This window comes from Peromyscus leucopus, chromosome 9, assembly GCF_004664715.2.
Source record: "Peromyscus leucopus breed LL Stock chromosome 9, UCI_PerLeu_2.1, whole genome shotgun sequence".
Lineage (NCBI taxonomy): Eukaryota > Metazoa > Chordata > Mammalia > Rodentia > Cricetidae > Peromyscus > Peromyscus leucopus.
In genome coordinates, this window is record NC_051070.1 from 62573140 (window position 1) to 62586648 (window position 13509).

Consider the following 13509-nt stretch of genomic DNA (forward strand, 5'->3'; position numbering starts at 1 on the left):
CTAAGTAAGTAAAGCCAACTAGATCAAATATGCTTTGGGGGATTAGTGGCCCCCAACTTCATTATGGCTGGTAGGCTCAAGCCTTGATGGCAAAGGAGCCACCCAGAGCAGGCTCAGCTACTGAAAACCCTTAGTGCAGCCAGCCTCAGCTGAGGCAAACAAACAAAACCCCACCCCACCCCACCCCACCCCTATCAGAGCAGAACCCCAGCTGCACACAGCGGGGAAGCAGGAGGCAGCCTGCAGAGTGCTGCAGTACGCAGGAGCAGCAGCGGAAAGTCCTTATGACCGGCCTTACCTCTGCAACGGCAGAGAGAGAGACCCATGGACCTGACTGCAGGATTCGGGCAGGTTTTGGCAGGCTCAGGATTTTTTCTCCAGCCGCCAGGTTTGACAGTTCTTCCTTGACTGGTCCTGTTTCTTCATCTTATCTACCTATCAGGACCTACCTTAGCAGCTAGCTGTATAAATTTGGGCAGTTTGAAGCTGGAAAACCAGAGCAGTTGCGGGGGCCAAGCTTCAGTGCCCAGCTGTCAGCCAGATCCCTCACCAGACAGGAAAGACTTCTCCAGAGTCTCCTCACACCTGAAGCTTCTGCCCCAGGCAGAGAGCTAGAGAGACTGCTTCCAGGACAGGACCAGTGGCTGCAGGCAGAGGGGTTTGGTCCCTGCAGTTACTTCTAGGGTCAAGACTGGCAGGAGTCAGGAGACCAGCTGCTCCTGCTACTTCTGAATGTGATCTGCAGACTTGCTCTGAAAAGGACAGCTCTCTGCTGGCACCCAGAAGCCCCCGCCACACCCCAAAAAGGCTTTGAGCTTTAACACTTCTTAGGGCTTATCTTATCTAGCATACCACTGCTACTGAGAGTTCAAACAGTTTCTTTTAAACCCCACCTGGCAATCTGTTTTGTCTTGTCCCATACATAGCTTGTCAGTCAATACTGAACTGATATAGTAAAGCATCTCCCATTTGTACTCTGGCTATCTACTTACTACACTCTTGGAAGAGGGGTGGACCAGAGCCGGGTGGGAGAAAGAAGATGGTCTCCATCATGTGTTTCACTTGTATAGAACAAAGCTCAGCAACCCTACCAGTTAAACCCAGCAGCCAAGGCCAAATGCCAGCATCTGACATCCTGATTTTCAGTACAGGCTGGTAGCATACAACTGAGTAGTCACTGTGGGTCTTGTCCTATAAATCCAACGCTTAAGTGACAACAGATGTTGTGACCTCTCTGCAGACCTCCCCCATTCATGTAATATATCTTATGAATCAATAGTAGTATCTGGTGGGAAAACATGAAGAGAAATATAAAATAGTATACAAGCAGAGTTACTGTTGGTGCTAACTGGAATCTAAATGTTGCAGCTGTAGCCCAAACCATGGACTTGTTTTTATCTTATGAGAATGGGAATTTGAGTGCAAAAAAAATATCATTTTTTTTTTGGCTCAAAAGTGTTTTAGATAAAGTACAGAATTTGTACAAGGGGGGGTGTAGCATGGTCAGGGGAAGAGTAGAAAAATCAGAGCAGTCACGAGAACCATGAACAGAATGAAATTTTGACTTGTGCTGAACAGCATGGAAATTAATATTCATGTGAGGACATCCTTTAGAGCCCAAGGAAGCACAGATGTCACACACAACACAAACTATCACCATGAGCAAGCAGTTTCTCCAATGAAACGGGCTGTCCGCATGGGACTGTGTACTACCAGTATGTAATCCACTACTAGAGCCAATTCATTTCCCTTCTTCGGGGTCCTGAAAAGCTTGGTCTTTGCTGCAGGACCAAGTTTGAATCCTGGCTCTTCTGTTCACTACTCCCAACAGGAGCAGGGGGTCTGGCCTGCTTCATGATCTATAAAATGGAGATGATAATGGTTCATACCTCAGAGGATTCCTAAGGAGATTGAATTAACTACCACGTGAGAGCCCTTTAAAACAGTTCTAGCCAGGCATGTGGTAGTGCATGCCTACAGTACCAGTTATAATGAAGGCTGCAGGAAGAGAGTGGCTTCAGTTTAAGAGCCAGAGCAACACAGCCATACCCTACTGCAAGGAAAAAGCCACACACAAACCGTTCTAGATGTAGCAGAGATGGAGAAGGGCCAAGAGGGAGCAAGGAGGACACTGAGGCAAGATTAGCATATGCTCTTCATTAAAAGTAGGCAATCTGGAGCTGTTCACTGATGTACCAGGATGCCATCAAGCATTGAGCAGAGGAAGCCCAGACCAGCACCTCAACTACCCAACCAACCCAGACGGGCTGATCAAATGAACGCAAACTCAGAGGAGCACTGTTTGACTGGGCGTCTTCCACTCCTCTACCCCGGAGCTTACAAGCAGGCTTGGCGCACACTACTACTCACATGCTTGATGAACAGGGCAAGAATCAAAGGCATGGCTCTGGCCTTACAGTCAACAGTAGGCAAGAGGACAGTTTAGAACAGTTACTACCAGGACAATAAAACAGTACTCCCCAAATACTGGGAATCACTTCCTAGCACAATTTCATTAGATAGTCAAAAGGCTTAGCTATAATTATAACTATCAATATATCGAGAGTGTCCAATAAGCACGTCTGCCTATAAATATTTATGAGGATATTCCATGAAAATTCATGATGGTCACTTCCACCTACAATTAAAATTTCCATAAATTAACATTTGTCAATTATATAGGAAAACAAAAATTTCGATAGTATAAAAAGATGATTTAGGCTTCCTGGGACAGGGCCCCAGGCAGTCAGTAGATATCCAAGTGCCACTACAATAAACAAGTATGTGATGGAGAGGTGGGAAAGAGAAAAATGAAGCAGGTCCACAGGATACTCTACAACAGCCTGGAGCTTTCATAGATGCAAACTCAGCCACTGAACCTACTGCCCGGTTGTGGGAGACCCCTGGCTCTGGACAATGATGGAGGCCTGAGATGAGGAAATGTTCACCTTCTGGATTAGACCTCCTCAAAGGACCACTGTGGTCTGATATACCAGAGGCCATGTTAGCATAGGTGGTCCACGCTGCTGCCCAGACCTCGGTGAACACTGACATTGGTGATGTCCTCAGGGTTTGCTGCCTCAGGGAGCCAAGCTCATGTGAGTGGCATGTATAACCACCTGAGTCCATGTTGAGGCTTGTGGTTCATGCAGCCACTGAGGGCCACGAGTGGGTCAATGGTCCTGATGTGGCCAAGAACCATGTTGATGTCTGTGGCCATTGTTAACCACAGAACCCCTTGCAGATGCCTGTGGTTGGGCTACTGCCTAAATCCATGTTAATGTCCCTAGATTCAGGAGAGCTGGCCCTGACCCTCACCAGCGAACTGGTCCCACAGCTTGGTGGCCCACAGCACTACAGTGCAGGCAGTGGCATGAACATGGGAGAGCTAGCACTGTACTGTTCCAGGCATCACAAGGCTCTCATCAGCTGACGGATTCTGGCATGGATACAGGTAAGAAAGACTCATCCTTCCTTGGGAGTGGATGGCCACTAGGAATTTGACTATGCTCCAATGACTACACAGACCACACAAAATGGACATTTTTTTTTTTTTTTTTTTTTTTGGTGGTGGTGGTGGGGTCTGGTGATATTTTATTTGTGATCTAACAAATAAAGCTTGCCTGAAGATCAGAGTGTGCAGCTAGGGGCTGGAGAGATGGCTCAGAGGTTAAGAGCACTGATTATCCTTCCAGAGATCCTGAGTTCAATTCCCAGCAACCACATGATGGCTCACAACCATCTGTAATGAGATCAGGCGCCATCTTCTGGCCTGCAGGCATACATGCAGACAGAACACTGTATTACATAATAAATAAATCTTTAAAAAAAACAAAAACCAAAAAAACAGAGTATGCAGCTAAGCCACTAGTTAGCCATAGAGGCCAGGCAGTGGTGGCACACACCTTTAATCCCAGCACTTGGAAGGCAGAGGCAGACGGATCTCCGTGGGTTCAAGGCCACCCTGGGCTACACAAGACTGATCCAAACTAAAAGAGAAACAAAGCCAGACAGCAGTGGAACACACCTTTGATCCCAGCACTTGGGATCTCACACCTTTAATCCTAGGACTAGGGAGGTGGAGACAAGAAGTGATATGGCTGGGCGGAGGGAGGAATGTAAGGCAGGAGGAATGTAAGGCAGGAGCTCTCATCCCCTTTCAGGTTGAGGAGTTGGCGAGGTAAGAGATGGTGGCTGTGGTTTGCTCTTTTGTCTCTCTGATCTTTCAGCATTACCCCGCTATCTGACTCCAGGTTTTTATTATTAAGACCAATTAGAATTCGTGCTGGGGAGGGGTCTCAGGGGAAGGCGGTCAGACATGGGAAGACTGGGAGGTGAGTGGGCTCAGGATACATATGAAATTTTCAAATAACCAATAAAAATATTATAAAAATAGATGCTTTAACTAGGTTCTAATTTTCTTAATATATCAAATTTCTAACCTTAAGCTTTGGATTTCTCAGAAGGAAAAAAAAAGGAATAAATGTATGAATTCTTTAGCTAAAGCAACAACAGCAAAACCCAAACAAAAACAAACCCTCCACTATGACCTGTTAAGAGCTAAAGGCACATTTCCTGAGACTTCTGGCAAGTTAACTATTTTCTACTAGAGAATCACCGACATTCTGAAAGCTGACGCTGTATCACACAAGCCATGAAGATGAAAACAAACCCTCAGTCCCGGGAAAGGTGGCAGTGTGGGTTGTCCCTTACCTTGAACCATGAGCATGGGCTTCTTGCCTCCACCGTGGGCTAACATCTCTCTGCGGTAGCGTTCCCCGGCAGCCCTGGGGAAGAGATCCTGTTATTCACACCTGCTCACACAGTCTGTGTGGCTCTATCCATATTGTCTTGAGCTCTGGGAACATTTTATACTTAAAAATAAGGTATTTAGTGTTTTTATATTTTATGCAAAATACAGTACTTTTAACACAACCAACTACACAGTTTAATGAGATTAGGTAACTTTTTTGGCATGGTACTGGCGATTGAACCCAGGGCTTTGTGCATGCTAGATGAGTGTTCTAGCACTGAGCTATACACCCAGCCCTGATATTTTTATTCTACTGGTTCTGGAGTCTTTTTTTGTATAATAGGTAATTCTGTCTCTAACTGGACTTGAGTGTGTGTGTTTATGAAGCACATGTGCGCATAGGTGGCATATGCAAGTGTGTGAGCATGTGGAGGTGAGAGGTCAACTTCAGGCGACTTCCTCAGTGCCTCTCCGCCTTACATTTGAGACAGTATCTCTCACTGACTCTATGGCTCACTGATTCAGCTAGACTGGCTGGCTAGTGAGCTCTGGGATGTGCCTGTTTGTACCTTCCTGGCACTGGGATTGCAGGCCTATGCCACTACATGTGGTTTTTTCACCTGGGTGCTGGGAACCTGCACTTCCAGGCAGCATTACATCACGAATAAAACATGACCATGGTCAGTATCTTAACGTGAACACTAAGGCAAAGCAGGAGAGTCACACAGAGGCAGGGCAAGGTGTGAAGAGGCTTCAGCAACCTCTGGTCTGGTGTGGAGGAGGAGGTATGGTCCCTCCTTCTGGCCATGGGATATAGTACCCTTCCCTCAAATCAAAGCGCTCCTCTGTGACCTCCCCCTGGCACGCCTCTGCTTTGGAGTCCTGTACACCAAGGAGCCCCAGAGTCTGGCTCTTGCTTAGAAGGATTCTTTGGTGCAGACCTGTAAGTCTAACTCTGGAGGCTGAGGAGGGAGAATCCTGAGGTCCAGGGTAACCAACTGCCTCGAAAACAAAACAAAACACCCAAACCAAACACAACAAGAGAAAGAAAAGGACTCTTTGACAGAGTTTAGGAATTTCCTAGTCCAGAGAGTACATTTACAAGCTAACTTTTACATGATCATAAAAGTGTAGCAGCTACGTGTCTAGGCAAGAATTCACATATTACCAACAGGGAAATATTTGGAGATATGTTTTTATTAGCATGTGGTTTTCTATTAAAGTATAGTCCCTTCAAACAGGATGAAATTTTGTCCATTTTATAGAAATCTTCAGTAAAGAGCCACCATCCCTGATTTACTGTAGTCAAGTTGGCTGTAGACCCTTTGGGAACAAAGTCTAGAAACAAAGCAGGCCACGTGTCTGCAGTATGCAAGGGGCAGAAGACACAGTAAAATGTTGGTACCAGGCTATAAAAAACAGCCCCAAACCTATGCCGTCAGATCCCAGTTGCAGAGTCTGGAACTGAATGTGGTTATTAACTTCTGAGATATCTGAATCTGTGAAACTGTGGGAAATGCTCAGGGGTATGGAGGGAGTGTGCAGGGGCAAGGAGGTGGGGTGGGAGACCCACAGAATCCTCTTGGTCCCTTGGCTGGCTGTCACCCATCGCATGAGCCCCAGTGTACTCTCACGGAAAAGCCAGCTCTGCCCAGCTGCTGGAAGGCTCCGCGGAGCTGAGAGGCTGTGTGTGAACAGGCAGAGTGCAGAGCCGATAGCCATCTGCTGGAACTGCCTGCGAAGTGTTAGAGATATCTCACTTTGGGGGTGAGGAGATAAAGTGCTCTAAGCGACTATGACATCAGGCTATAATTACTGGTTTGCTTCCAAAGGAAGCTCCTTCTAAGGAATTCCGAGGCGGCCAGAGCCACAGGTCCTCTAGATTCCTACTGCTGCAAGGTCCTGTGAGGACACAGGAGGAACTCAAACAGACACAACATAAGACGCCCTGCTCTTCTTGACCTGTAGAGGCCCACACCCTCTAGACCTATGGCCAGGTCTGACTGTTCTGGGAAGGAGTGGACTTGATGTCCCTCCCACCTTTAAATAGTCACTACAAGGGGTACATTTGCTGCTAATCTATGATATCGTATTCCTGAGAGTGGCCCAAAAAGTCACGTCTTAAAAATTGTATCAAAAGGGTGAGTGTTGGTCTAAACCACTGGTCATCCTAATGAAGGACAGATGGGGCAAGGCTTCACGGGGCCCCTCAGAGGTCAGGCAACAGTGATGTGGGGTGGGGTACTGAGGCACCTGTGCTGCTCAAGGGGCAATGAGTGGCCGCCAGGAAAGGACCTGAGTCAAGGAGAACAGGAAAGCAGGCCCCTCCTCGGGACCGCTCACTTTCTATATGGACAATTTCACCAGAGAAAGAAGGTCTTCAAAGCAGGAAGTAAGTCCAATTCCAGAAACAAACTGGGTGTTAATGGCCTAGGCCAGTGCTGCTCCAGCCGAGGAAGAAGGACAAGTTTTGTGGTGGACAGGAGGGAGAAATAAGGGTGTCCCTAGACCTGGAACTCCAGTCACCCAGGCTTTGGCAAGAAAGCTTGGGAACGCACTAGGAAGCATGGGCTGCATGGAAGGCAGTCCAAGACTGCTCTGGGCAGAGGCTGGGGGGCCTCACACAGGGTCCTCTCTCCATCCAAGGATACCAGGCAAGTCCCACAGAAGGCCTCAGAGCCGCAGAGTGAGGGAAAGTTCATGGTCACATCAGGAGGCAGAAGGGCTCATTGGAGGGACAGGCCCAATAAGAGACTGGTCACAGTGTTCCCACCCACTGCCAGGACCACAAAGTTCTAAGCAGCTGACAGTGGATGCAGTGTGTGTGTGTGTGTGTGTGTGTGTGTGTGTGCTGCATCTTAGGGATTAAGGAGAGGAAGTTTCATAAATTGCCCCCACTCTTGTTACCTGTTAAAAGGATCCTGTAGGAAGCACTCCTTCCAGACCATGGATGCTACAGCCCTGGACATCAGGTATGAGTAATATTTGGCACCATATCCCACGAGGTGGCTGAACCTCAGCTGCCAGGCCTGCCAAACAGAAACCCAACACAGGAGCTGAGAACAGCATCTGAGAGGATGCAATGCAGCATATATACAAAGTTTAAATGTCCCACCCCAGAGTCATGTCATTCACAATATCAACAGTGTCATATCTTTAGACTATCATGGGTTCACTTGTGTATGAACAGACTGAAATTATAAGCCCAAACCTCAGAATGTGGCTGTATCTGAAATTTTTTAAGATTTATTTAATTTTATGTGTGAGTGTTTTTCCTGCATGTATGTGCCCCACATGCATGCCTGGTACCCACGGAGTTTAGAAGAGGGCATCAGATCCCCAGGAACTGGAGTTACAAATGGTTGTAAGCCACCATGTAAGTGTTGGGAATCAAATCTGGATTCTCTGCAAGAACATGTTCTCTTAATCACTGAGCTAGTTTCTCCAGCCCAAAATGTGGCTGTACTTGGAGACTGGTCCCTTAAAGAGGTAAAGAAGTGAAAATGAAGCTGGTGTCCTCAGAAAAGGACATCTGGACAAAGACCCTACAGACATGTACACAGATAACAGATCACAAGGACAGAGAAGGTTCCATTTGCAGTACAAGGGCATGGCCTCAGAAAAAGATAAGCTGACATCCTGGCTTTCAGCCTCAAGGAGTCTGCCACTGCTAATACACTTCTGTTGTTTAGACAACCAGTCTGGAAGTCTTTGTTCTGACAGCCTCAGTGATGAATGCATACTTGAAAACAACTTGGCCTCAGGTGAAAACAACCGTTAGCATAAAAAAATATGTTTTACGGTTTGGTTACATTCTTTTGGTTAATTTCTTTTCACTGATTTTAATTACTGATTACATTTTATTTCATATGATGACCTAGAAAGAAGACAATGTCATGAGTTGACTTCTTAATTATCTGACTGTGGCCACAATTTGCTGTGTGACCTCACTTCTGAGGGGGAGGTTCCAAAAGCTAAATGTTCCCATATTTTTATTATGTTACTTTATGGCATTCCATATCATTTTATGACGAAGCTAAAAGGCACAGAGTAGGCGGGGAAAGGAGAGAATTAAGGGCTCTAGGCTACATAAAGAGAACTGAAGAGTGGGACATGGTTTTCTTTCAGAAAAGACAAGGTTACAAATCCAAGGTAGTCCGACACTGCAGCCTCTCAGAATGCAGAAGAAAGCTTTGGGTCCTGCCTTCTCAGGAGCAGCTTATCTGCTAGTCCTGAGTAGGATGAAGCAGCGGATCGTTATTCTGCATGCAGTTTGTCACCATGGGGTGTATCTAGCAGAAGGTCGGAGGGGACAGCTCAGTGAGAGCAGCAGGAGGGTCAACAGAGGAGCAGCGGCCAGCCCAGTCACGGGCATCTGAAAGAGGGATGTCTGTGGGGCATCTGCTCGAGGGCAGACAAGCAGCTATTTTAAGACAGACTTCATGGATCCTTTTGGGAAAGACTAACACATGGAGACTTCTTTTCTACCCACACCATGGAATGCACACCCACCGTGAGGGTAGTTCAGAGCAGGCACCTGAGCTCTCTAAAAAGCATTTCTAGCCAACAGAAGTGGGTGTGAGTATTGTCCCACAAGGGCACACTTGGGGCTTCAGTTTTCTGACACTTTTTTTTTTTTAAGCCAGGGTTTCTCTGTGTAGCCCTGGCTGTCCTGGAACTCACTCTGTAGACCTGGCTGGCCTCACAGAGATCTGCCTGCCTCCACCTCCTGACTGCTGGGATTAAAGGCGTGCGCCACCAGCCCCCCCCACCTGGCTTTCTGACACAATTTTATACTTTCTTCAAGCACATATTTTATGTGACCTAAAATACTTTTTTAAATGAAGCCTTTTTTTTTCTTGTAGAATAATTCTTTAACAAGTCTTATATCCCCTGAAAAATAAAGTATAAGTAATCTGTAATTCTTGCAACTTTGTAGTTTGCTATGAACTAGACAAGTAAATTCTAGTTAATACATAAAGAAACCAAAATGTCTGAAAGATGGTCCCTTTATCACAGAGGTATGGCAAGTCTCAGGACATTCTGAACCCCAATGCCTAGATCACAATTTTAAAGCCAAGGTCATGTGCTAGTTATACAATTGCACACATTTTTTGAGGTAATTACTCTGCCTGGAATGGACAAGGTGCTGTCACGGGGAGATATGCAGAAGTATCCCAACCAGCCTGGGACATAATCCTCAATGTCTACTCTCCACTTTCCACAAAAAGATCCGATCAGAGATAAGGTAGCCACTGTGTGGGCCATGCCTGAGGAGAGGGCCTTGCCTGGTGCCTCCCTGGCAGGATGCCCTGTGGGGCCATCCTTGTGGGCAGCATCCAGCAACGAGGCACACAGCCAGTTGGAATAGGAGCTCTGATGCCTCCTGACCACTACTCAGACTACGCAAGTGCACTTGCTGCCATCTGGGTCGCTGTCACAGTGATCAGGCCTGCTCTACCTTGCACAGGCCACTTCCTCCCCCAGGCACAGGTGTAGTCCTTACAACAGCAAGTAACAAGAACCACCACTCTGAAGGGGGGCTGCCGGAGTCTGATGGGAGGCCACACTACTGCTGGGAAAAGCACTAGAAACACAGTCCCTCAGCCTCCTGCCACTTAAGCCCCTTGTAGCAGGGAGGCAAATGGGGGAAGCCTGACTATGGGCCTTGTTCAGACAAAGTGGGGTGAGTGTGAGTGTGAGTGTGTGTGTGTGTGTGTGTGTGTCTCTCTGTGTGTGTGTGTGTGTCTGTCTGTCTGTCTGTCTAAAGTCCAGAAGTCAACATCTGCTGTCTTCTGCAGTTGCAATTTTTGAGGCAGAGTCTCTCACTGGCCTAGAGCTTGCCGAGTAGACTGCTGGATCCTCCTGTCACTACTTCCCCATCACTGGGATGACAGACACGTACTGTCACGTGAGCTTTTTAGGTGGGTGTGAATCCTCACACTCACACAGCAACTACTTTACTGACTACACCATCTTCTCTACCCCTACAGTGGTTTTTAAAAGCAAGCCAAGGAGCCCAGGCCCATCTGTGGTCAAATTTCAGTACAGCTGACTTTGACCAGCTATAATCTACCAAAAGGGTGGTCCTCTGGAATTCATTTAAAATGCACACAGAGTTCTGCATTGTCCGCCTTAGTTGGGGAGGGGACACTTCATGCTTTTATGGTATGCTGGAATCTTATCTACACTTAGGAGTGTCTCAGAGAGCAATGTGGCTGTGGTGAGACCTTTGGCAGAACGTGGCTTGCTGCTTCAGTGGTGACTCTTCACCAAGACACAGCTCTACATGGTTCTCACAGAACCAGAGGCACAGGGGCCATGGGGCTTTGTCTTCTGTCTTCCTAGTGACCTGCAGAACTAGTGTCACAGTCCCGGAGCAGGGCAGGTGCATAGTGTAGATGCCTGCTGAGTTGCTGAGTACTGTTGTGTTCTAGCTCGAGAGCAAGACACACTTCAATAACAACCTGACTGAGCTAAGAAATGTCAGGTGCCTTAGTTTCACCTCAGGTGAGCCCCATATAAACCTCACAATAAAAACAAGACCTTTCAGAAAAGGAGGGACAGGGACACACACACACACACACACACACACACACACACACACACACACACGTCAGGGCCATGGGGGCAGCCACCTGCACTGTGGAGTCAGCCTTGCTGCTGTCTCCATCTCTAATTACAGCCTTGAGTTTAGTTCTAAGCCCTTTTTACCTCAAGACATACAAAGAAATTATGCCTACCTGACACCTTTCATCAGAGGTTTGTAAGCTCATGGATAAGACCTGCAATTCCACTGTTTGAACACAATTACTAGATTCCTGCTAATTCAACCTACTATTAAGTTCTTGTTTCCATTTCAGTCTTTCATCTGAAAAAGTGAAAGACATTCTTCTTTTTGGAATGGGGCTGCAGTGCTCTGGAGTGAGGCCTCATTTCCCCTTTAAATCTTCCTCCTAAGAGGTATTCATCACTGTTTCCAAAACACACAGCACTAACAGTATTGCAGAGCCAGTGACACGGACTTGTGACTGTCACACTGGCCCCAGATGACTCTAACTCTGTGGGTTAGATGACCCAGGATCCCAGCTGCTGGTGAGGCAATGCAGGAAAGCACGGACACTGCGACCTGCAGTAGAACTTACAGAGCGGAGTCGAGGAGACCTGTATTTACCCTTCTCTGACTCTACAGCCTTCTAGGAACAAAAGCCATCACGGTTATTTACTATCGTCCCCTTTGAACTTGGAACTTGTGCAGCCAGCACCCGTTAACCAAGTGATAAATACTGAATAATGGAACTCATCATCTCTCTTCATTTACTATCAAATAGGGCACACATCATTTCATTTCCAGATATATATGTGAATGTGTAACCTAAACTAGAGCATAAGATAACCTATCCCTGGAGCATCCCAGGCTGCATGAGGGCTTCTGGTGTGTGCCAGCACTTGCTGTGTCCAGGTCTGGAGTCACACAATCCTGCAGGAGCACAGCAGGAATTTGATGGTAACTGGCTAGACACAATAGGCTTCTTGAACTTCAGTGATAGTCAATGTTATGCAAGAGTGGACTCGGACCCGGATGAACAACCCTGGAATCATTAAATTCCTATTACAGACAAGAGGATGCTATGGTGCAAAAAACAAATTGGACCCACATAACTTGTTAGCTGTAAAGTTTTGTTGTTGGTTTTGGTTTTTGTTTGCTTGCTTGCTTTTGTTTTACTGAGACAGGCTCTTGTAAATAGCTGAGGGTGGCCTTGAACTCTAGACAAAAAAGATCTTGTCTAAAAAAAAATAAAATAAAATTGGAGCTGGCAAGATGGCTCAAGTGAGTAAAGGTGCCTGATACCAAGCCTGACAACCTGATTTTCAACCTATGGGACCATCACGGTGGAAAAACTGACTTCTGCAAGTTATCCTCTGACCTCTATGTGTGTGCTGTGGCATACGAGTGCCAACACACACACACACACACACACACACACACTCTTTCTCACTTTCTCTTTTAAAAGTAATAAAAAAGATTTTCTGACATTTTTCCAAAACTCATGACACAATAGTTCCCAAACTGAAGAATTTCACATTGTAATATGCAGTGACTAAATACAGTCACGCTGGGCACAATCACAGACGGTTCCATCTGTCCATCAATCCCTCATGAACAGACTTTGTTCCTTGTTTCAGCTGACAGAATTTGGCAATGGTGCTGGATGTCACAGTGATGACTCTGTTACATGGAATGTCCTTCCTAAATCTTCCCTTGCAGATATGATAGCATCACACTGCCTCATAGAGCTGTTCTATACACAGACTATCTTTGGATAGCCAGCCCCCGAATAGCCACGCAGAGACTTCTTATTAATTATAAAATGAATAGCTGGGAACCCACAGCTTTCTAGACTTACTATCTAGGTATCCTGGCGAAAGAGCCTCCAAGTCATCTGAACTTAAGCAACCACTATACAGTACTGCTGAGGACCAAGCTAGCTGCATGCAACCAGGAGCACAGTTCTCTGAGAATCATGTGCCCTGGTGATGGAACCGAGTTCACTGGATGATAAAAACACCTTCATCCCTGGAACGGTATAGCCATTGCCTCCACCTGTCATCCTAAGAAGGCATTCCAGAAGTTTATTAACTGCGCATTCTCAAGTATCGCCCAGGGCGGCGACAGTCTGTCATCTGCAGATCCTGTTACTACCTGCATCCTGCACGGCAGGGCTGCCAGAAATGAAACACGCGACTGAGCCACT

General features: G+C 46.7%; 1 protein-coding gene across 1 annotated transcript in view; it reads right to left on the reverse strand.

Moving 5' to 3' along the window:
- LOC114693826 (mitochondrial intermediate peptidase) overlaps positions 1-13509 on the reverse strand; it is a 134715-nt gene that overhangs the window by 26441 nt on the left and 94765 nt on the right. Inside the window, exons 17-18 of the mRNA XM_028870362.2 lie at positions 7661-7782; positions 4714-4787 (exon numbers count right to left, since the gene is read on the reverse strand). Of these exons, the coding sequence (XP_028726195.1) occupies positions 4714-4787; positions 7661-7782 (196 nt within the window). The remainder of the gene's footprint in view (positions 1-4713; positions 4788-7660; positions 7783-13509) is intronic.